The sequence below is a fragment of the Nerophis lumbriciformis genome, linkage group LG02, assembly GCF_033978685.3.
Source record: "Nerophis lumbriciformis linkage group LG02, RoL_Nlum_v2.1, whole genome shotgun sequence".
Taxonomy (NCBI): domain Eukaryota; kingdom Metazoa; phylum Chordata; class Actinopteri; order Syngnathiformes; family Syngnathidae; genus Nerophis; species Nerophis lumbriciformis.
This window is the reverse complement of record NC_084549.2, coordinates 15,735,598-15,761,602: the sequence shown is the minus strand read 5'-3', so window position 1 is coordinate 15,761,602 and position 26,005 is coordinate 15,735,598. Positions and strand designations below refer to the sequence as shown.

At 40.4% G+C, this 26,005-nt stretch overlaps 1 protein-coding gene across 1 annotated transcript in view; it reads right to left on the bottom strand.

Annotated features, from left to right (window-relative positions):
- LOC133593888 (A-type potassium channel modulatory protein KCNIP2-like) overlaps positions 1-21,989 on the bottom strand; it is a 375,917-nt gene extending 353,928 nt beyond the window's left edge. The window contains exon 1 of the mRNA XM_061946884.1: positions 21,912-21,989. Within this exon, the coding sequence (XP_061802868.1) occupies positions 21,912-21,984 (73 nt within the window). The 5' untranslated portion in view covers positions 21,985-21,989. The remainder of the gene's footprint in view (positions 1-21,911) is intronic.
- Between the last annotated feature and the right edge of the window lie 4,016 nt (positions 21,990-26,005).

Sequence of the window (26,005 nt, the reverse complement as noted above, 5' to 3'; positions counted from 1 at the left end):
AGCTGCACTGTGGCTCCACACACCACATGTTGTTTCCTCTCACTACCATACTATTTATTTCCATACCTCTACTAAGAGTGTGACGTGTTCGCACCCACACATCTGTAACCTTAATCTGACCTGACTTTGCTCTCCTCGTGTTATGTGATGGTCTTCATTCAAGGCAGGTCAAAGGCGAACTTGCTGTCACACGTATGTCAAATTTGTTTTCCCCCCTATGCTGTCTTACATGGCTGTCAGTGCTTTGGTTTCCCTTTGGTCTCGGGGAAAAAGAAGGGTACCTTACAAGACGGGTGACACGTGTCAGACAGGGTGCTGCCACCGATGTCGCATTAATCCTGACGGACGACAGCACAGTCGCCACCTTGCCGGCCTGCAGTCACTGCAGCACTCACTCGCTTTGTAGGCTCTAGGCTTTTTTTGTGTTTTGTTACCAAATCTTAGACTAGTTCTGATAAATCAAACTCTCAGACTAGATCTGACCAATCAAAGTCTCGGACTAGATCTGACCAATCTAAGTCTCATACTAGATCTGACCAATCTAAGTCTCAGACTAGATCTGACCAATCTAAGTCTCATACTAGGTCTGACCAATCAAAGTCTCAGACTAGATCTGAACAATCTAAGTCTCAGACTAGATTTGACCGAGCTAAGTCTCAGACAAGATTTGACCAATCAAAGTCTCAGACTAGATCTGACCAATCTAAATCTCAGATTAGATCTGACCAATATAAGTCTCATACTAGTTCTGACTAATCAAAGTCTCAGACTAGATCTGACCAATCTAAGTCTCAGACTAGATTTGACCGATCTAAGTCTCAGACTAGATTTGACCAATCAAAGTCTCAGACTAGATCTGACCAATCTAAATCTCAGATTAGACCTGACCAATCTAAGTCTCATACTAGTTCTGACCAATCAAAGTCTCAGACTAGATCTGACCAATCTAAGTCTCAGACTAGATTTGACCAATCTAAGTCTCAGACTAGATTTGACCAATCAAAGTCTCAGACTAGATCTGACCAATCTAAATCTCAGATTAGATCTGACCAATCTAAGTCTCATACTAGTTCTGACCAATCAAAGTCTCAGACTAGATCTAACCAATCTAAGTCTCAGACTAGATTGGACCAATCTAAGTCTCATACTAGTTCTGACCAATCAAAGTCTCAGACTAGATCTGACCAATCTAAGTCTCAGACTAGATTTGACCGATCTCAGTCTCAGACTAGATTTGGACAATCAAAGTCTTAGACTAGATCTGACCAATCTAAATCTAAGATTAGATCTGACCAATCTAAGTCTCATACTAGTTCTGACCAATCAAAGTCTCAGACTAGATCTGACCAATCTAAGTCTCAGACTAGATTGGACCAATCTAAGTCTCAGACTAGACTGGACCAATCTAAGTCTCAGACTAGATTTGACCAATCTAAGTCTCAGACTAGATCTGACCGATCTAAATCTAAGACTAGACTTGAAACAATATAAGTCTAAAACTAGATTTTAAACAATATGAGTCTAAGACTAGATCTGACCAATCTAAATCTAAGACTAGTTTTGAAACAATATAAGTCTCAGACGAGATCTGACCAATCTAAGTCTAAGACGAGATGTGACCAATCTAAGTCTAAGACAAGATGTGGCCAATCTAAATCTAAGACTACAACTGATCAATCTACGACTCAGACTAGATCTGATCAATCTAAGTCTCAGACTAGATCTGACCAATCTACGTCTCAGACTAGATCCGACCGATCTAAGTCTCAGACTAGATCTGACCAATCTAAGTCACAGACTAGATCTGACCAATCTAAGTCACAGACTAGATCTGACCAATCTAAGTCTCAGACTAGATCTGACCAAAGTAAGTCTCAGACTAGATCTGACCAATCTAAGTCTCAGACTAGATCTGACCAATCTAAGTCTCGGACTAGATCTGACCAATCTAAGTCTGAGACTAGATCTGACCGATCTAAGTCTCAGACTAGATCTGACCAAAGTAAGTCTCATACTAGATCTGACCAATCTAAGTCTCAGACTAGATCTGACCAATCTAAGTCTCATACTAGTTCTGACCAATCAAAGTCTCAGACTAGATCTGACCAATCTAAGTCTCAGACTAGATTTGACCGATCTAAGTCTCAGACTAGATTTGACCAATCAAAGTCTCAGACTAGATCTGACCAATCTAAATCTCAGATTAGATCTGACCAATCTAAATCTCATACTAGTTCTGACCAATCAAAGTCTCAGACTAGATCTGACCAATCTAAGTCTCAGACTAGATTGGACCAATCTAAGTCTCATACTAGATCTGACCGATCTAAATCTAAGACTAGACTTGAAACAATATAAATCTAAAACTAGATTTGAAACAATATGAGTCTAAGACTAGATCTGACCAATCTAAATCTAAGACTAGATTTGAAACAATACATGTCTCAGACTAGATCTGACCAATACAAGTCTAAGACGAGATGTGACCAATCTAAGTCTAAGACAAGATGTGGCCAATCTAAGTCTAAGACTAGATCTGACCAATCTACGACTCAGACTAGATCTGATCAATCTAAGTCTCAGACTAGATCTGACCAATCTACGACTCAGACTAGATCTGACCGACCTAAGTCTCAGACTAGATCTGACTAATCTACGTCTCAGACTAGATCTGACCGATCTAAGTCTCAGACTAGATCTGACCGATCTAAGTCTCAGACTAGATCTGATCAATTTAAGTCTCAGACCAAATCTGACCAATCTAAGTCTCAGACTAGATCTGACCATTCTGAGTGTCAGACCAGATCTGACCAATCTAAGTCTCAGACTAGATCTGACCAATCTAATTCTCAGACTAGATATGACCGATCTAAGTCTCAGACTAGATCTGACCAATCTAAGTCTCAGACAAAATCTGACCAATCTAAGTCTCAGACAAAATCTGACCAATCTAAGTGTCAGACCCGATTTGACCAATCTAAGTCTCAGACTAGATCTGACCATTCTGAGTGTCAGACCAGATCTGACCAATCTAAGTCTCAGACTAGCTCTGACCAATCTCTATGTGCATGAACTGATGAAGCCTACTTGGATGGGAAGCGAAACGTCTTCTAAGAGAAACCAAACAACTGATTGAATGTCCTGAGATGACAATGACCTGGATGAATGAGAACATCCATAGACATGTTGCTATTTCTACCGTTTGGTGCCTGCACCTGAATAAATAAGGCGCAATAACATTAAGGCCCAATCCCAATGTTCATCTTCACTAACTACCTCTAGTTAATTTGTGTCAAGTGAATTCAATTTATATAGCGCTTTTCTCTAGAGACTCAAAGCGCTTTACATAGTGAAACCCATTATTTACATCTTTGATACATTTAAACCAGTGTGGGTGGCACTGGGAGCAGGTGTCTTGCCCAAGGACACAACGACAATGACTAGGATGGCGGAAGCGGGGATTGAACCTAGAACCCTCAAGTTGCTGGCACGGCTGCTCTACCAACTGCATAGTTGACGTTCGGGCACGTAAGCGACTACGTAGTTACGTTTGAACATACAGTACAGGCCAAAAGTTTGGACACACCTTCTCATTTCAATGCGTTTTCTTTATATTCATGACTATTTACATTGTAGATTGTCACTGAAGGCATCACTTGTTTGTTGTATCCTGTGGACTCCCTGTTTCATGCAATGCTCTGTTCATGCTTGTTTCCTGGAGATACTGCTCGTGCCTTGCCAAGTAAGTTTTGTTTATTTATGCCACAGTTAGCGACTTTTTGTTTCATGTCCATAGTTCAGGCTAAGTGTTAGCTTTTGTTTCCTGCGTTAAGTTGTGCCTTCGCCTTGTGCGCCTTTTTGTTTTCACCTTTTTTTGAACATTAAAACCACGTTTTCTTGTACACCGCCTGTCATCTCTGCATCTTGGGGTTCGTCACCTCCACATCATGACACCATCGATGACTGTTGTCTTTTTTAAGGTGACGTTAATGTTTTCACATTCGCAAGCTTTTTATTAGTGTTTTAGCCTAACGCAGGCCTGGGCAATTATTTTGACCCTGGGTCCAAATTTAGAGAAAGAAATGTGTCTGGGGGCCGGTATATGTATTTTTAGGAACACTAATACAAAACCTCACAATAATGTCTGATTGAATGCTAAAAACGTTATGACAGGCTGACTTAAAAAAATGGAATTTACAATTTTTTTACTGAATGAGAGACCTAGAATGTACATGAAAATAAAGAATGTGGGATTTACAATATTAACTATGAACAATAAAACACTGAATATTGACAACATATGAACGTCACACCCCCTCTCGATCAACATATTTTACAATCATGCGAAACACAACAAAAATGCAATAAACACAGCAAAATATGAACGCGAAGAGTAAAAAAAAAAACCACCTACAATCTGATATATCTGATGTATCACTAAGCTTTTGAACTTTGTTGTAAAAATCTCCTTCTGTGTCTGTCCATGACACCCGCATTTTCAGGCAAGCTCTGGAAACACTCTGTGGAAACGCTCCCCACCCACACTGTTTGGTGCCTCGTCTGAGCTGCTGTGACTTAGATTACCATAGTAACTAATTAGATTACCATAGTAACTAGTATATCATGCAAAAGCGCAGATTCCAACCACTGAAATACTTTGTATAGTTCAAGACTTACGGTAATTTGAAAACACCACTGCACATCATAATGGCAGCTACAGTTTCCATCTTAAAGAAAACAATATATTTGGGAATGTCCGGCGGGCCAGATTGAAAAGCTTAACGTGCCTTAATTTGCCCAGATCTGGCCTAACGTTAGCTAGCCATGCTAGCTTGTAACGTTACAGACTAACGTGTAATAAATTATATGACTTATGCAGAAATTGAGAAATTTTCTCCGGCATCTGAAATCCCTCGCTCCGAAGAACTAGATGCATACCCCCTACCCCTCGTTATGCCCACTACCCCTACAACAGGGGTGGGCAATTCATTTTTACCGGGGGCCGCATGAGCAACCTGAGCACTGCTGGAGGGCCACACCGACAATATTTCAATTAAATTTTGCTCAAATTATTTTTGATATACCGTAAGATAAATAATAACAATAATAATAATTTCATTTAACCTAACTCAACTTTATACAAAAGCAGGTTGCTTTTGATGGTTTTATTTTTAACACTGTCTTACACAACACTTCCTGATGTATAATACAATGCAAAAATGTCAATTTCTGTCACTTTATCCTGCATCCTCTTTAAAAGTCCAACATTTTTCCCCGTCAGATTTGGACAACTATCTGTTATCACACCTGCCAGCTTGTCCCATTTCAGTCCTAACATGTCCAAACATGCATTTACCTATGTGAACGTCATTACCTGTGGTTGTCTCTTTAATTGACTGCATGGCTGCCAGCTCCTCCGTGATTTGAAAGTCTGCAGTTACCCCACGTAAGAAGATGAGCAGCTGGGCGGTGTCACGTACATCGCAGCTCTCATCCAAAGCCAGCGAAAAACAGTCAAAGTCGGCCGTTTTTCAGCGATGGTCTCAACCGGCCTCGTTACAGTGCGTCGGGAGAGTGACACGTTCTCAAATGCGCCCCTCTTCTCCGGGCATATCAGCGCAACAGAGTCTAATAAGCACTCCTTAAAAAACTCTCCGTCAGAAAACGCCGTACTTTTTCTGGTGATTTTGTGAGAAATGACGAAACTTGTCCTGATGGCTGTATCTCTGGGGGTGTGAAATTTGGCAAAAAGTCCTTGTTGGGTTTGCAGTTTTACCATCAACGCTTCAGCCTCCCTTGCGCGCGCTTCATCAGACATATTTTTCCTCGTGCTTTGTCGTGTAGTGGCGATTCAAATTATATTCTTTAAACACAGCAACCTGTGTACCACAAATTAAGCACACGGCTTTACCTTTAATTTCTGTAAATAAATACTTAGCGGTCCATGTCTTGTTGAAAACATGGCATTCGTCATCAACTTTTCGGGGATAACTGGGCATCACTTGTCGCTGTGCACCTTCACTCACAGGTTACACACGGACATACGCCCATAAATAACACTTTTCAAAATAAAAGCAGCACAGTTGTATTGCACGCACGACATAAATGTTTTTTAAAATTTATTTTGTCATTTGTGATTGCCGCTGTTCACATTCACTCATAATCACGCACGCGCTTACGTCCACACGGAAGTAATACAAATAAGACTTTTCAAAATAAAAGCAGCACCGTTGTATTGCACACTCGACATAGATACTTCCAACCATCCATTTTCTACCGCTTATTCCCTTTTGGGGTCGCGGGGGGAGCTGGAGCCTATCTCAGCTACAATCGGGCGGAAGGCGGAGTACACCCTGGACAAGTCGCCACCTCCTCGCAGGGCCAACACAGATAGACAGACAACATTCACACTCACATTCACACACTAGGGCCAATTTTAGTGTTGCCAATCAACGTATCCCCAGGTGCATGTCTTTGGAGATGGGAGGAAACCGGAGTACCCGGAGGGAACCCACGCAGTCACGGGGAGAACATGCAAACTCCATACAGAAAGATCCTTAAGGATTGAACCCAAGACTACTCAGGACCTTCGTATTGTGAGGCAGATGCACTAACCCCTCTTCCACCGTGCTGCCCGACATAGATAATTTTTAAAATTTATTTTGTAATTTATGATTGGCCTCACGCGGGCCGGACAGGGACGCACAAAGGGCCGGATGTGGCCCTTGGGGCGCAGAATGCCCAGGTCTGATGTAGACGATATAAATTATATAAATTTGGCCGGCGTTGGCGCATTTAATACGTTTTATCGTGATAATGCATGTTTAGTGACACATTTTAACTCTGTCCCGCAAATTTGGCCAGGTCTGCCCTACAAGAAAGCGCAAAATGTAGGGATAGGGCTAAAAAGTAGGGTGAGTGGGATGTACTGAGACTGGCCCTAAATGAATACCTTCATGTCATGTTTCGTTGTACCTAATAAAATGTCCCCTGAGAGCATTTTATGTATGTGCTGACATGAAAAATGCAAACAAGCAAAGGTGAAAGCAGTATAAATTACTTACGAGCAAAAAGTGCATATGTTTTTTTTTCTCATTATTTCTGTGCATGCGTCATGTGTTCTGTAGAGCAGTGTTTTTCAACCACTGTGCCGTGGCACACTAGTGTGCCGTGAGATACAGTCTGGTGTGCCGTGGGAGATTATCTAATTCCACCTATTTGGGTTAAAAATATTTTTTGCTAACCAGTAATTATAGTCTGCAAATGATGTGTTGTTGTTGAGTGTTAGTGCTGTCTAGAGCGCGGCAGAGTAACCGTGTAATACTCTTCCATATCAGTAGGTGGCAGCAGGTAGCTAATTGCTCTGTAGATCTCGGAAAAAGCGGAAGGCAGGGTGCAGGTAAAAAGGTGTCTAATGCTTAAACCAAAAATAAACAAAAGGTGAGTGCCCCTAAGAAAAGGCATTGAAGCTTCGGGAAGGCTATGCAGAATGAAACTAAAACTGAACTGGCTACAAAATAAACAAAAACAGAATGCTGGACGACAGCAAAGACTTACTGTGGAAAAAGACGGCGTCCGCAATGTACATCCCGAACATGACATGACAATCAACAATGTCCCCACAAAGAAGGATAAAAACAACTGAAATATTCTTGATTGGTAAAACAAAGTAGATGCGGGAAATATCGCTCAAAGGAAGACATGAAACTGCTACAGGAAAATACCAGAAAAAGAGAAAAAGCCACCACAATAGGAGCGCAAGAAAATAACTAAAACACTACACCCAGGAAAACAGCAAAAAACTCAAAATAAGTCCCGGTGTGATGTGACAGGTGGTGACAGTACACCTACTTTGAGACAAGAGCTATATTGATGCATGTTTGGTTATGGTTTAAAGTCATATCCAACAATTGCGACAACGACTTTTTACTGTCAACTGAGTCTCGTTTTTTAATAATTTCTGCTGGTGGTGTGCCTCCGGATTTTTTCAACGCAAATAATGTGCCTTGGCTCAAAAAAGGTTGAAAAACACTGCTGTGGAGAGAGGCTGACCATACCAACATGTTTCCACAGGAATCCATTAAAAAAACCAGTTTGGAAAGGTTGTGTGGGCTACTTTCAATGTTTGTGGCTCACATACACGTGTAACTCAGTGTTGTTTCAGAGGCTGTTATTCACAATACAACGCTTAAATGGATTTACTTATTGAGTGGCTGATTGCATTTTTGTCAGTTCTCACATCCCGGAGGGGAGCGCCATTGAAATTCACAGCTAATTCGTTGCAGGTGCGATTGAAAAACATGGGCATGCCGGTTTAAATCCTCCTACCCTAAGTTTCCCTTAGGACTATCAAGTTACGTTACCGTATTTTCCGGACCATAGGGCGCACCGGATTATAAGGCTCACTGCCGATGAGCGGGTCTAGTCAGGTTTATTTTCATACAAAAAGCGCACCATGTTATAGGGCGCATTAAAGGGGTCACATTAATATTAATTTTTCTAAATGTAAAACACTTCCTTGTGGTCTACATAACATGTAATGGTGGTTCTTTGGTCAAAATGTTGCATAGATTATGTTTTACACATCATCTTCAAGCCGCTTTCTGACAGTCGCTCCAGGATGCGCCGTTTTGTGGGCGGGCTTATGTACGTGGCGTCTTCTCCCCGTCATCTTTGTTGTAGCGGTGTAGCGTGCAAGGACGGGAGTGGAAGAAGTGTCAAAAGATGGAGCTAACTGTTTTAACGACATTCAGACTTTACTTCAATCAATCAGCATCCCCTCATCCGTAAACAACAACATGACCGGAACGCTCTTAAAACTAAAGTTTCTTGGGTGAATAATATAAACTCACTACACCGGTATGTTTTAGCGCTTTCATGGCGAGTTTACTGACAGATATAAGTAAGAACTTTACACTACTTTATATTAGAAATGGCAACAGCGGAGGATGAATGTCCCATAACAAGAAGATAGAGAAAAAGAAGAAGCTTATAGACTACGTCGCCGGCACGGACTACAAAGGCGGATTTGCGCAAATTTTCAGGACTTATGCAGATCCCAAATACAGACCAACGGGTACCAGAAGGTAAGAAAAGTTGCTTTTGCATAATATTGCGAAACAAAACGCCAGATAATATGTCTTACCTTATACACACACCATAATAATACTTGTATATTGAAGCACAGTACAATCCAACAAGGGATGCAGCTTCATAGCTTACCAAAGTCGTACTAAAACATTTTGATAGATTTTTGAGCGCTGTGTGTAATGTTCTATATAGAGATGAATAAATGCGTTAAAATGTAATATCGGAAATTATCGGTATCGGTTTTTTTATTATCGTATCGTATCGGGGTTTGTTTTGTTTTTTTTGTTTTTTTAATTTTTAATTTTTAATTAATCAACATAAAAACACAAGATACACTTACAATTAGTGCACCAACCCAAAAAACCTTCCTCCCCCATTTACCCTCATTCACACTCATTCACACAAAAGGGTTGTTTCTTTCTGTTATTAATATTCTGGTTCCTACATTATATATCAATATGTATCAATACAGTGTGCGTGCTGCTGGTCCACTAATAGTACTAACCTTTAACAGTTAATTTTACTCATTTTCATTAATTACTAGTTTCTATGTAACTGTTTTTATATTGTTTTACTTTCTTTTTTATTCAAGAAAATGTTTTTAATTTAATTATCTTTTTTAATTGTATTAATATTTTTAAAAAGTACCTTATCTTCACCATACCTGGTTGTCCAAATTAGGCATAATAATGTGTTAATTCCACGACTGTATATATCGGTTGATATCGGTATCGGTAATTAAAGAGTTGGACAATATCGGAATATCGGATATCGGCAAAAAGCCATTATCGGACACCCCTAGTTCTGTATTTTCAATGGAACATATAACATTTTTGTGTTGTTTACTTGAGTCATATTGTAGTCTACACATATCTCTTACGTGTGACTGCCATCATATTGAAGTCTACTCATATCTCTTAAGTGTGACTGCCATCTACTGGTCACATCATTTCACCTTGTACAAAATAAAATAGCTTCAAGGTCGGTAAGCACAACCAAAATGATTCCGGACATTTGGCGCACTGTCGAGTTTTGAGAAAATGAATTTTAAGTGCGCCTTATAGTTCGAAACATATGGTAGCTTTTTCACTGACTAAAGTTTAGGTATTGGGTTACGATACCAGCGTAATTCAGGGATCATTGATATCCCATTAGATTTGCACCATAGTTGTACTTAGATTTTTGCTGAAATGATTCCACAAGTGCAGTCTGCTAGCTAGCTGCATTTGAGGCATGTCTCAATGAGACGCGGAGTAATTAGTGTACAATTGTGCTATTCAACTCAAGTATTTTGGGGGCCACGTTTCTAGAAAGCTACGGACCTTCACTCTTGTTATTTATCTTTTTATTAGCCTTTATTTAACCAGGTAAAATCCCATTGAGATCAAAGATCTCTTTTCCAAGGGAGACCTGGCCAAGAGGGCAGCAGCAAGGTTACATTAAAAACAGTAAACAAATACATAAAACATCACATTTACAACATTAAAACTTGCTCACATAACACATGTGCATACAGACAAGGTAGACTGCAGTCCTTTCACAGAAGCTTTAAACTCATTCAACGTAACTAGGGTTTGAAGTTTAATGTTCGATTGTAGGTTATTCCAAGCCTTCGGTGCTGAAAACCTAAATGTTTTCTTGCCCAGTTCAGTTCTTACTTTGGGGACGACAAATTGCAGAACATTCATTGAACGAAGATTGTGACTTCCTTGTTTCTTTGTTAAAAGACAAGACAGATAAGATGGAGTGATACCCAGAATGGTTTTGTAGATGAAAACATACCAATGATTGAGGCGTCGAGCACATAAAGATGTCCAGTTAACCATTGAGTATAACACACAATGGTGAGTAAGGGGAGCGCAGTTGGTGATGAATCTCAGTGCCCCGTGGTACACACTATCCAGCTTGTGGAGACAACCAGCAGTAGCATTCATGTACAACACATCTCCATAGTCAATAACAGGTAAAAAGGTTGTTTCCACCAATTTCTGTTTGGCGTCCTCTCCAGAAGACATTTGATTTTGGTCTGGTAACTGTATAGGAGCGCCGAGATCATCTACAGGTGAAACTCACAAAATTAGAATGTCGTGCAAAGGTTCGTTTATTCCAGCAGTTAGCTTTACAAGGCGAAACTAATATATGATCGAGCCTCAGAGCATGCAACTCAAGATATTTCAAGTTTTCTTTGGATATAATTTTGATGGTTAGGACTTACAGTTTATGAAAACTACAGATTGAAAACCTCAGAAAATGTTGGGTTTTCAAAAACTGTAAGTCGTGATCATCAAAATTATAACAAATAAAGGTTTGACATATCTCACTTTGCATGTCATGAGTATATATTACATATTAGTTTCACATTTGAAGTTGAATTGCTGACATGAATGGACTTTTACACAATATTAAATTTTTTTAAATTTCACCTGTATAGCAGTGGTTCTAAAAAAAAAAATTTCACCAAGTACCACCTCTGTCATGATCTGTTGCCCGGATCATGTTTTGTTCAGTTAGTTTGACTCCCTCAGTTCTGTGGTCGACATGCCTCTTGCAGGAATGGGGTGTGTATGGCTCGGCCTCGAAGCCAGCGGCAGGTGAGTAGATTGCCCAGCTGGGGATGATTATCTAATCACCTGTCGCCCTTAATAGCAGCAGCCGGAACGAGACACATGGTTGGAGTTGGAGAGAGAGAAAGACACACGCTGCAGAGCCCAACAGAGAGCAAGAGATACTGATGCTGAAAAGTCGAGTGCGTTTGCCGCAGAGTGGACTTAATAAAAACATTATTGAATCCAGAATACCGGGGAATTCGTGCCAGTGTGTGGTGGTCAGGGGAACCCACGGCAGAGCACTGCTACAGGCCTCTTTCCTACGAGAAGTGATCCAATCCACCTGCGAATGTCAAACTCAGGGGCCTTATCTATTTATGTGCTCAAGCTGAAATACCACTATTTAATTAAACTTGGTGGTTTGCGTTCTCCAAGAGGAATGTAAACATTCACCATATGCAAAACATAATATGAGTTGGTTAATTCACTTCAGAAGACAGAAATAGGAGATTCATGGAGTAAAAAAAAGGTGCTGTCACTGTAATGTCTGCTCCCGATTATTAGAAGAATGCACAAGAGATGTCCACAGATACACTATATTGCCAAAAGTATTTGGCCACCCATCCGAATAGTCAGAATCACGTGTCCTAATCACTTGGTCCAGTGTTGCGTTTGGACCAGTTGTACCTCCCAGGGAATTCAAGTTGCTGGTCACTCCCAAGCTCTTTTATGACACGTAAAGCTGAGTAGAAGAACCACCAGAGACAGAATAGGTATTTTGTAATTTTATTTCCAAAGCCTTTGGAAATAAACTTGAGACCAAATCCCGTACAGAAGCGCTCACTCGCACAGCTAAATTGGTCTAACTTTTCATACGGCAAAACTTCTTCTTTTATCTCGTCTCTCTTGCCCCCACCCTCCTTGTCCCTTTCTCCACAGCTGGGCAAAGAGAAAGCTAAGAGAAATAATTTATTACTACTCCCCCTTTCTCCCAGCTCACTCCAGGTCCCTTTTGTTTATTATCTAAAATCGGTTTTAGACGAGAAGCAGAGAAGATCTCCCCCTTGACATTCTCAAAAGTTGGCACACAGTATTTACAGACAACTAAAAGATAACAAATAAAGAACACTAGCTGTTTTGTAATATGACTATAGTTTAAAAGAAGTAACACACAAATATGGATATATCTAATTATCTGCCTCCGTCACCAGCCACAGGGGTATAAAATCAAGCACTTAGGCATGGAGACTTCGTCTACAAACATTTGTGAAAGAATGGGCCTCTCTTAGGAGCTCAGTGATTTCCAGCGTGGAACTGTCATAGGATGCCACCTGTGCAACAGATCCAGTCGTGAAATTTTCTATTGCAAAGTCAACTGTCGGCTTTATTATAAGAAAATGGAAGAGTTTGGGAACAACAGCAACTCAGCCACGAAGTGGTAGCCCACGCAAACTGACAGAGAGGTGTCAGCGGAGGAATTATGGTGTGGGGTTGTTTTCCAGGAGTTGGGCCTTGCACCTTAGTTATAAATGATAAATGGGTTGTACTTGTATAGCGCTTTTCTACCTTCAAGGTACTCAAAGCGCTTTGACACTACTTCCACATTTACCCATTCACACACACATTCACACACTGATGGAGGGAGCTGCCATGCAAGGCGCTAACCAGCACCCATCAGGAGCAAGGGTGAAGTGTCTTGCTCAGGACACAACGGACATGACGAGGTTGGTACTAGGTGGGGATTGAACCAGGGACCCTCGGGTCGCGCACGGCCATTCTCCCACTGCGCCACGCCGTCCCTGAGGAACTTTGAATGCTCCAGGATACCAAAACATTTTGGACAAATCCATGCTCCCAACCAATGCACAAAGCAAGGTCCATAAAGACATGGATGAGAGAGTCTGGTGTGGATGAACTTGACTGGCCTGCACAGAGTCCTGACCTGAACCCGATAGAACACCTTTGGGATGAATTAGAACGAAGACTGAGATCCAGGCCTTCTGTGACCTCACCAATGCGCTTTTGGAAGAATGGTCAAAAAATTCTTATAAACACACTCTTGTGGACAGCCTTCCCAGAAGAGTTGAAGCTGTAATAGCTGCAAAAGGTGGGCCGACATCATATTGAACCCTATGGGTTAGGAATGGGATGGCATTTCAAGTTCACATGTGACTCAAGTTGAGGGCAGCACGGTGGAAGAGGGGTTAGTGCATCTGCCTCACAATACGAAGGTCCTGAGTAGTCTTGGGTTCAATCCCGGGCTCGGGATCTTTCTGTGTGGAGTTTGCATGTTCTCCCCGTGACTGCGTGGGTTCCCTCCGGGTACTCCGGCTTCCTCCCACCTCCAAAGACATGCACCTGGGGATAAGTTGATTGGAAACACTAAAATTGGCCCTAGTGTGTGAATGTTGTCTGTTTCTCTGTGTTGGCCCTGCGATGAGGTGGCGACTTGTCCAGGGTGTACCCCGCCTTCCGCCCGATTGTAGCTGAGATAGGCTCCAGCGCCCCCCGCGACCCCAAAGGGAATAAGCGGTAGAAAATGGATGGATGGATGGATGTGACTCAAGTCAGGTGGCCAAATACTTTTGGCAATATAGTGCATGTCATCTCCATTCAATATCTGCTGGCAGTGTCACATGGTCGCTGCTCGTCTGTCAGCACAATTAACTGTCATAACTTCCCTGTTTGTTTTCCGTCTGTGTGTCATCCGAGCAACAGCCAGAACGTGTCGAACAAACACTTGCAATCACAAATGGATAAGTAGCCATCAGTAAGAAGAGTCGCTCTCTGATAGATCACCAGGGTCCGATTGGCCGGTGCAGAAAAAGCCCCCTGAGAGAGATGGATGCGGAGGTTTATATGGCGGTTATGATGGAGAGCGTAAACAGGGAAAAGTGCCCAGAGGACAGATGGATGGAGTCTGGCCAGCCGGAAACTGCCCCGGTCCGTAGCCTCCAATGTGTTGTCCCATTAACGTCGCCGGAGGCTGCTTTTATGCTGCGGGAAAAGTTGTGTTGCTGCTGACAGTATTGCATTGTGAAAAGCTGCCAACATTAATGCAAAAACGTCCTCTCATGAGGCTCCTAAAAGCATGCCTCTTTTATTTCAATCACGACGCTATCAGCGCCTGCTCTTGCATGGCCTGAAACTCATTGTCAAGCTAATCACTTTGACCATCTGCATAGCTGGTGGGTGGCGAGCACGCTAAACATTTTTTTTTTCCCAACGGGTACTGTTCACGAATCAAACGGCGACATATTTCGATGGGTTGCAGGCTCGGCCGGCTCAAACACTTGGCGGGCAAACAAGCACTCAAGCAGCACCCAGAGTGGACTCGGTCAAACTTCCTCGAAGTAATGTTGCGATTGTTGATGCCAACAAAGCAAGTACGCTTGTTGGAAAACGCTCAAACGTACAATAATGTCATTACCTGTTTTTTGTTTTTTTTGTATTTATTTCCTATGTTTAATGGATGCCAAGCAAGTAGGGTTCATAATGCTATGCTAAATTAGGCTGTCTCTTTTTGGTATTTTGCCTTTGTGGAAGTCCCTTACTTCCGGGTTCTTCTGGCCACCAAGCATGGACACGACCGCTTTGTTTATCGTGCAATTGATTGTCTTCGTGCTTATCAGCAAGTGTCTTTTGGTCTGTCCCTCAGCTTCGCTCTCTCTCTCTCTCGGCATGCTCTATTATCCACCAACAACAACCACTCCTCTCCTTCCCGGCTGCCGCCTTTAACAGAGCGACAGGTGATTAGATAAACGCGCCCAGGTGGGCCATCTACGCACCTGTCGCTGATCTCGAAGCCGGTCCTGGCACATCCCGCTTCGCTGCAGGCCCGCAGGCCACCCCCATAGCCGATGGTGCTCCGCCCTCAACACCATTGACAGAGGCGGTGACCTTTGCTCCTGCAGGCACTATCCCTCCACACTAACATTTTATCTCCGACAGAAACATGTAGACTGGGGACACAATCACGGAAGCGTCGCTTCTCCTTCTGACGGCAGCAAGGCCATTTGTGCCTAACTGTGCCAGTTTGCACGTACATTCTAAACGTGCTAAATATGGACGCAAAACAGTTTCGGACTTGATAGATCACACTGCAGGTGCTAAAGAATCAAATGAGCATCACGTCCCAGTCATTTAGTCAACCCAATCCTCTGCGTGTCAGCTTAGTAGATCAGCTTTGCGTGCGCGACCAAGTTTGCATGTGTTTCAATACCCGCAAACTTAGATCAGGCCCATACTGTTTAACAATGGAGCGATTTTAAGGCTGATTGTAAGCAAATAGAGACCTGGTGACAGGTGCACCAGAGGGTTATGTCTAAAACATGCGGACAAGTTTAATTCAACCCACGGTTAATTCAGGCCAAGATAAGTTGGCTAAATATAAAAATGTGCTGCATTTTTTGAATGAAAGAAACTGCTGTTCTAAATGTGTCCACTGGATGTCGCAATAGCAATTCAAGCGTAACTCATGTCACGCATGACAGTGTTTAAGGTGACGTGTCAGCTGATTGTAAGCGCTCTCTGGATTGGCTGCCGCTACTCCAATCAGCGCAGGTGCAAGTTGCTCTTTCCTTTGTGGTGGTGCTGAGCTGATACGGAAGAATGATGACTCCTCCAAATAGAAAGTGTGCCGTCAGTTGCGACGCACAATTACCTTTTTTTTCATTGTAAATTATCTACTCAAGGGATAAAGTAACAAAACGGTAGGATGCAAATATTGAAGTCAACTTGACCGTCATCCTTGTAGTTAGAGTTCTGTGCAGCGCTTGCAATTGGTCGAATGCACGATGCGCACCCTGGACTCTATTGTAAAAATGTGTGTTTCTACATTTGTTGTATGTAATTTATTTTATGTTTAAATCTGGCATGTTCACTTTGATTAAGTTTGTCGTTATGTTACCTTGATTTCAACTATGGGGTCATTTTGATAAGTGTTTTCTATATAATAAAATTGTGATTTTTGAACGATGATGAATGAACGTGTTGCGGCAGTTGCGGATTTCACCAATGCGGCGGTTTTAGTAAACACTCGGTTGCTTTTCCAAACACGTTTTTTAATGAACTGCCAACATGAGAATGCTAAACACAAAGTACTTCAAATTTAATGGCTTTGTAAATACACCGAGACAGAGTCTAAGTTCATTGTGTTCTTCATGGCACCATTTTTTTTCCTCAGAAGTGTTTTGCCAAGAGGATTATTTGTAATATGTACATTTTCAGAATGTGCTTGTTCTATTTTTGGACAAAGTGAGACAAAGACAACAATATGAAGTTGTCTTTATTAAAAAAAATGTAATGCCATTGTAGAGGTTGCCCTCTGGTGGGTTCCCCTGATCGCGACAGACCTTCTTGAGAGCCCTGGTAGTCAGGCGCAATAATATTTTTTATTGCGTGCACACGCGCCAGGTCAGCACTCTTTTCAGCAACTTTTCAGTGTTTCGGCTGCTCTCCCTCTTGCGGCGTGGTCTCGGGCGCATGTGTGGGTTGTCTGGCTCAAACCCCAACTCCAACTGCTGCGTCTTGGTCCGGCTGCTGCTAATAAGCATGGCAGGTGATTGGATGATCAGCCCCAGCTGGGTAATCCAATCACCTGCCAGCTGTGCTTCGAGGCCGGTCCTCACACACCCGGCAGACCACGCCCCCCTCCACAGTCTCGGAGCTAAAATGAGTTTGACACCCCTGCAATAATATTAAATATTATTACGAACTGAACAGCCGGGACAGAGATGCCTATACCAAACATCGTAGCAACTATGAAGCCAAAGGTTTTGTGTCACAGGTCAGGTCACCACTTACACGGTGACTGATACTCTATTATTTTTAGCCATGTTGTACTGAGCAGCCAGGACACCCCTTTGTTGTTACATCATCCTACATGGCAATAACTTTAATATCCATTCCATCATGTTGCTTATCCTTTTTTCATTACTGGTACCACTAAAACCTCGGACTCATCATAGAAAATGTAAAGCACCACTCTAAAGTATATTTATTATGCAGTATTGCACATTTTATAGGTTAAGTGTCACTAGGATGAAAAAATACACTTTTAAATTCATATTAATCCTCCATATAAACATCGGTCGAACGCATTTCATCACACGAGTCCTCTGGTTTAGTGGTGCATGTATGGGCTTCATTTGGTGTGCCAGTGTGAGTGCCTGTAATTGTGCACGCGCGTCCTCGGGGTGTTGCATAATTAATGCAGAGGCGCCTAATGAGAGATAATGTCTAGCTAATGATCTGTCAAAATGAAGTGTTTGCTCATGGAGGAAAGGATCATCCCGGGCTTCCATCGCCATTTTACGACTAATACTGAATAATAATACACACAATGCACAGACAAAAACACAAATACAAACCACATCAAAAAATGAACTTCAGCTGCTTATGTAAAAGTGAATCACCTAAAGATGTCCGGAATTGGCGAGGATTAGACTTTTTTTTTTTCCAAGTCTTGGCAAGACTCTTTCCTTTGTGGTGGTGCTGAGCTGATATGGAAGAATGATGACTCCTCCAAATAGAAAGTGTTTATGGTTCCAATATTTATTGTCAGGATGAAGATGGGCCTTAATGTAAAGAGCTGCCTTCCAACACTTGCTAAACAGAGGACATAATACTGTATTATCATAGTAAAACAGGAGGGATGCGATAATGAAATTAGATCATTTTAACTTTAAAATGTGTCTAAACTAGAGATGTAGATATATATATATATATATATATTGTCCTGTTTAAGAGTGTCACAACATTGCTGTTTACAGCAGACGAACTGCTTTACGGTAGACGAAAACGTGAATGGGAGGACGTTAATGAAACTGCCTAACAATAAACCCACATAAGAAACCAAGAACTCGCCCTCCATCATTCTACAGTTCTAACATGTTTGGGCAGGTACGCTGTTTATACTGTGGGAAAATAAATGCGAAAAAATGTAATATCGGAAATTATCGGTATCGTTTTTTTTATTATCGGTATAGTTTTTATTCTTAATTTTTATTATTTTTAAAATATTAAATCAACATAAAAAACACATGATACACACTTTTTTTTCTGTTATTAATATTCTGGTTCCTACATATTGGGGACGGCGTGGCGCAGTGGGAGAGTGGCCGTGCGCAACCCGAGGGTCACTGGTTCAATCCCCACCTAGTACCAACCTCGTCATGTCCGTTGTGTCCTGAGCAAGACACTTCACCCTTGCTCCTGATGGGTGCTGGTTAGCGCCTTGCATGGCAGCTCCCTCCATCAGTGTGTGAATGTGTGTGTGAATGGGTAAATGTGGAAGTAGTGTCAAAGCGCTTTGAGTACCTTGAAGGTAGAAAAGCGCTATACAAGTACAACCCATTTATCATTATTTATTATTATATATCAATATATATCAATACAGTCTGCAAGGGATACAGTCCGTAAGCACACATGATTGTGCGTGCTGCTGGTCCACTAATAGTACTAACCTTTAACAGTTAATTTTACTCATTTTCATTAATTACTAGTTTCTATGTAACTGTTTTTATATTGTTTTACTTTCTTTTTTATTCAAGAAAATGTTTTTAATTTATTTATCTTATTTTATAAAAAAAATTTAAAAAGTACCTTATCTTCACCATACCTGGTTGTCCAAATTAGGCATAATAATGTGTTAATTCCATGACTGCATATATCGGTATCGGTAATTAAAGAGTTGGACAATATCGGAATATCGGATATCGGCAAAAAGCCATTATCGGACATCCCTAGTCTAAACTGCTAAAAGTGATGCAGAAATACTTAAAAATGTGTGATGCCTGTTTTTTTTTTATTATTGATACTGACTTTATATGCAAACAGAGTAGGGTTGTACGGTATACCGGTATTAGTATTGTACTGCGATACTAATTAATCATATTCGGTACTATACCGCCTCTAAAAAGTACCGGTAAAGTGAGTTTCTTACAAGTATCATCCCTGCAGGACGATAGCTAAACATGCTTCACTACACACCGTAGCTCACTAGTGTCACCGTTAATTACGCCATTCTTGAATGTAAACAAATGCCATTGATGCAGTCCTCTCCAAGGTTTCTCATAGTCATTCACATCGACGTCCCACTGGGGTGAGTTTTTCCTTGCCCTTATGTGGGCTCTGTACCGAGGATGTTGTTGTGGCTTGTGCAGCCCTTTGAGACACTTGTGATTTAGGGCTATATAAATAAACATTGATTGATTGATTGATTGATCTACTGATCTACCATTGATGACATCCACTGTAATGATACCAAATACAGTAGCGTATCTAGTCGATACTACTATGTTATTTTTTAGCATCACAAAATCTTCTTACGTTTTTTTTAAATGCATATTATGTTTATAAACTCAGGATTTACGTCCCTGGACACATGAAGACTTTAAATATGACCAATGTATGATCCTGGAACGACTTGGTATCGGATTGATACCCAAATTTGTGGTATCATCCAAAACTACTGTGAAGTATCCAAACAACAGAAGAATAAGTGATTATTACATTTTAACAGAAGTGTAGATAGAACATGTTAAAAGAGAAAGAAAGCAGATATTAACAGTAAATAAACAAGTGAATTAATAATTAATGTTTACAGCTTGTCCCTCATAATGTTGACAAAATAATATAATGATAAATGACACAATATGTTACCGCATATGTCAGCAGAGTAAATTAGGAGCCTTCGTTTGCTTACTTACTACTAAAAGACAAGTTGTCTTGTATTTTCACTATTTTATTTAAGGACAAACTTTCAATAAGAAACATATGTTTAATGTACTGTAAGATTTTTTGTTAAAATAAAGCCAATAATGCCATTTTTTGTAGTCCCCTTTTATTTATAAAAGTATCGAAAAGTACCAAAAACTATCGAAATATATTTTGGTGCCGGTACCGGGACAACACTAAAACAGAGTCAAGAAACTTCCGGGTGATGTTGATAGTAAACAAATAGTTTTTTCTAATTTCACAATTGCCTGGATTTAAATGACGCCACACGGTGGTCAAGCAGCGTCTGTTCTCAATGGCGCCATTTAGCCTTTCTTGAAGAAAAATGTCCTATGCTTGCGTTGTTTCCGGCTGTACGAACTGTTGAAATCGCGAAAAGGATAAACGTTTCTTCAGAGTTCCTCGAGAAGAAATCAAGAGGGTTCGGAAGAGTGCAAGATTTTCGGAAAATGACGACAAAACGGCACACTCTCCACTCCAAGGGACACGTTTGCAGTGACCACTTTTTTAAAGGTTTGTTTGATATATTTTTAATATACATGTTTAGTATTTCCCTTTGAAGCATTATCTTGATGTTATTTCTATTTTATTTTTAACAAACAGAAACCTGGAAGTGAGTCAATGATACTTTGTCAGGAAAGGTACTTCTACGTCTCCCCTCTTGTTTATTGAGTACATATGACAACAGGACAAAAATCCAATATGGTGATGATTCAGTCATTGGTAGTTGGTTAAATGGACATGCAGTCAGTTGTCTGGTGATAGTACTCGCTGTTTGTTTACAAGATGCAAAGATGAATCATGAAATGCAACATTACCCGAGCAAAATAAAGTATAGGGATATATTCCATTGCATAATTAGATCTTTTGCTCGTATCTGCTTTTTGCAGGAAGATTTAGGCCCTTTGCATACTCAACAGCCACTTTGGCTTGGTTAACCACTGCTAGTTTTCACTTCCGGGAAGAAGTCATGTGACCTAATACAAGCAATGCAAGGGGTAGAAGTGATGGTAAAAACAAAGTGCAATGATAACTGTCAGAATAATTGTATCTAAAATATCACAAAACTTTGTGTTGCCATGAGTTCCCGGCGAGAAGACAAAAGCTGTCTGTCATGTCTGTGTGATCATGTTTTGTTTTAGTCATGTTCGGTTTTGTTTTTGGACTTTTTGTGCACTTTTGTTTGTTTTGTCACCATAGCAACCATTAGTTTCACCTGGTTCACATCCTCATGTCACCCACCTGTCTCACGTTTTCACATTTTGCGTCACGCACCTGCTGTCACTAATCGTGTCACTATTATTTAAGCTCACAGTTGCCAGGCTGTCTTCCTGGCGACATCACCCTCTACACACCCTTGTTATTCATGCTTTATGCCATGCCACAGTAAGTGTTTTTGTTTCGTGTTCTTAGTTAATTGCCTTTGTGCTAGTCTTTTGTTTTCATAGCCAAGTTTTTTTTTTACCTCCGCTGTGAGCGCATTTGGTTTATACCTTTTTTGAGCTTTTTGAGTTAAAATATTAAACATGTCCTTACCTTCACGCCGTGTCCGGTCAAGTCGCTTTGCACCACGGGAAAACAAACCACACCATAGTCCAAGTCTTGACATTGTCTTTGATCCTACCAAGAAGAAGGCTTGTAAAACGCCACTGTGTAGGATGGGAAGCAACATGAAGGTGTTCTGTCTCTTTGATGTATTGTAATCCACAGAAAGATTTTGTCTTGACCCAAGAACTACAAAGCGGAGAGGAAGCAGGACCAGACTCCCCTCCTGGCGACCTTTTCTTTGAACTGTTTTACAACCTTTTCTTTGAACTGTTTTGTGATAAGGGCGATGGCTGTTTACGACCCCTGTCCCTTAGAAACAGCTGTTGCCATGTAATCAGGGAAAGTCCAAATAAAAGAGGTGGCGTACAATCTTTTGCCAGAGCGTGCTGAGACACTGTGCAAGGGTACAGTGTCCAGGCGCCTCTCCTCACTGAGCCAAATTGAATTCTGTCTCTGTTTGATTCTTTGCTTCTTGTCTCGTTTAATAGATGTCATCAGTGTTTGAACCGGACAGAAACCATTTCAACAGTCAAACTATTCTTACATTCATACTACATTCTGTCAGCATTTCAGTTCAACTTCAGCATTCCTTCAGGAATTGTCTCATCTGTTTACCTAAAAATTAGCATTCTTTTTTTTATTTAAAAAGGAATGACCTCATTCAATCGTGCAGTTGCTCTTAATGTTTTGTCCTGTAAGTGTATTTGAATGTAAATATAACTTACCCAATCAATAGTCACTCAAGTGAAGTAATCAGGCCACGTCCTGACATATTAGTGAAGGGAGCATATGGCTGTAAATACATGTGCATGCACACTGGGTGTAATAATGCACGGGGCAATGAGAAGGACCAAGTTGCAACATGATGTGTTGCAGTAATTGCTTTGCATTTAGAGCACACAACCTTTTCTTGAGGGGAATATCGATCAAACTGTTTGAATGCACAGTAGTGCCTTGACAACCAAGTGTCCCATAGAAAGAGTTTAATAAGCTGGGAGCTGTCTTTAACTAACAACATTCTACTGTAGTCTTTTTACTAGGGCTGTCAATAATAATAAACTAAGTCATGAGATTAATCTAAAAAGATTATAATAAATACGAATAATAATAATTATAGAATAATAACGCAATTTAATACGTTTAGTACATGTGTGGCGAACAGTGTTGGGTTAGTTACTGAAAACCAGTAACTAGTTACAGTTACTTGTTACTTTATTTCAAAAGTAACACAGTTACTAACTCAGTTACTTACACCAAAAAGTAATGCGTTACTGTGAAAAGTAACTATTTAGTTACTTTTTTTTTTAAATGCCCTTTTAGCCTTCATTTCAGTACTGGAGAATAATACAATCTGTTGATCAACTGGACATGCATTTGCATCACTGAACTCTATAGCAATGTGCTCTACATACAACACACAAAGACAAAGATATGTTTCAAAGGGCCAATTTATTTCAGGCCAGAACAAATTGACAAAACTATTTTAAATAGCTGCAACATAACATACATAAGTAACAAACAGCATAATAACAACATAGCTGTAAACCTGGCTTCACCTAAGGAAGGCACACGTGACATACACAAAGCCGAACCAGGCAGATTTGAATTGTTGTTTTGGGCAGTAGACGGGATCTTTGATCCAAGACACAACTTACATTTAACTAAAATGTTATTTTCTTTGTGCTCGACAAAAAAAAGAAGTGAGAATATCTCCATGTTAAGACACTGACTCGACTGCGGCTCCGTTGTTAGTAAACACAGACACGCCCCCCCCCCTATCCCCACACCCACACCCACACCCAGACACACACAGAGCGCGCCTCCGGCTTGTGACACAAGAACATTCAGAAGCACGACACTGCAGTGCTCCAATAAAACACACTCAGATCTTACAAAATAACGTAAAATAACGTAAAGTCTGAATGTCCTTAAAACAGTTAGCTCCATCTTTTGACACTTCTTCCACTCCCGTCCTTTGTATGAAAATAGACCTGAATAGACTCGCTCATCGGCAGTGCGCCTTATAATCCGGTGTGCCCTATGGTCCGCAAAATACGGTTCATTATTCTTGTTAAAATGTTTTCGACATACAAATAATTCACGTTAAGGCATCGCTTTACAACTTGCCACTCTTATTTGTAATTTTCCCCAATTTCCATGTATTCAATATTCTGTGCCAGCTGCAAACGGCGACCCATTGATTGAAGGAGCGGTGCACATTGCAATCAATGCTGCGTGCTTTGGCGTCCATAAAGCCCTCATGTCGGCGTGTCGTCCCACTTAAGACTGGCATTTACTGTTTGGTCGATACGCTTATAAACTGCAAAAAAGTCATCTTTGTAATTTATGTCAACGTGTGCGACTTACTAACATGGATACCCCATTTGCTGTGTCAATGACATTTGCCCCAGGGTCCCTGTCGGCTTGAAGGGTGTGTGTGTGTGTGTGTGTGTGTGTGTGTGTGTGTGTGTGTGTGTGTGTGTGTGTGTGTGTGAGTGTGTGTGAGTGTGTGTGTGTGTGTTCTTGTATTTCTACCCTTCTTGAGACATCAACAAGGAAAAGTCCCTTCCATATGAGGACCGGTGAACAAGTTAGGACCAAAATCATGGTCCCAAAACGGAAAACCATTGCGTCTAATAGAGAATGTCTCATTTGCTTCCCTTGTGGTGAAATCTATCAAAATGAGGGTCGTCCCAAAAAGGAGGGATTTTTCAAATTGACTGTTTTTAAAAGTGCTCCCCCTCTGGTCAACATATGAAATAACAAGTGTGTGTAAACATTTGAAGTGCTCCCCCTCTGGCCAACATATGAAATAACAAGTGTGTGTGTAAGCATTTGATGTGCTCCCCCCTCTGGCCAACATATGAAATAACAAGTGTGTGTAAACATTTGAAGTGCTCCCCCTCTGGCCAAGCTATTAAATGACAAGTGTCTGTAAGAAATTGAAATGCGCCCCCTTTGGCCACAATTAATAAACAAAATTAAATAAAGATGTATATAGAGACATACTGTATTAAATTTAAGTAAATAATGAAGATTAAAAACCAATTACACACAAAGAATTCAAAATATTAACTAAAAGCAGTCTTTTTTCTCACAATGTGTCGACTTTTTTCTTATAAAATTGGGAACAATTACTCAAATTCTTTCTGCTTCTGTAATATTGCAGTATTTTCTTGTAAAATTATTACTTTTTTATGTAAAATTATTACTTTTTCATGCAAAACTACAGACCCTCTAAAGGGACATGGGGGAATTTTTTTTTTAGATATGTATCTAAATTTAGAAACTTTTTATTTAAAAAAAAAAAAATTAATTTTTTTATTGATTTATTTATTTTTATAAAAAGTTTCTCGTGTGCACGAGAAAGCATGTCTAAAAAAATTTCAAAATAAATTTAAAAAAATATTAAAAAATAAAATTCCCCCATGTTCCTTTAGGGGCTCCGTACAAAATGGTGACATTTGTCATATAAAATTCTGACTTTTATCACAATATTGCCAATTTTTTTGTTGTTCTTGTAAAATAGTGACATTTTTTTGAGTAAAATGATGACTTTTGTCATCATTTTGCCAAGTAAAATTGCGATTATTATTATAATATTGCCAAAAATTTTAAGTTTTCTTATAAAATTGTGACTTGTGTTGAGTAAAATTACGACTCTTTTCCTAAAATTGCCAACATTTTAAGCTCTTCTTGTAAAATTGCGACTGTTATTGAGTAAAATTCCAACTTTTATCATAACATTGCACAAATGTTCAGTTTTTTCTTGTAAAATTTTGACTTGTGTTCAGTAAAATTACGACTTTTATTATAACGCTGCCAAAATTCCAAGTTTTTCTTGTGAAATTGTCACCTTTTTCTTGTAAAATTCCAACTAATTTTTCACAACAAGCTGTTTTATATTTGCATAGAATTTATATATTATTACTGCTGTAAATACAAATATTTACATATCTAGAAAGGGTGGTCCTAAAGATTTTTAGGAGGTCTCAGAAAGGTAACAAATACAAGAAGGTGTGTGTGTGCGTGTGTGTGTGTGTGTGTGTGTGTGTGTGTGTGTGTGTGTGTGTGTGTGTGTG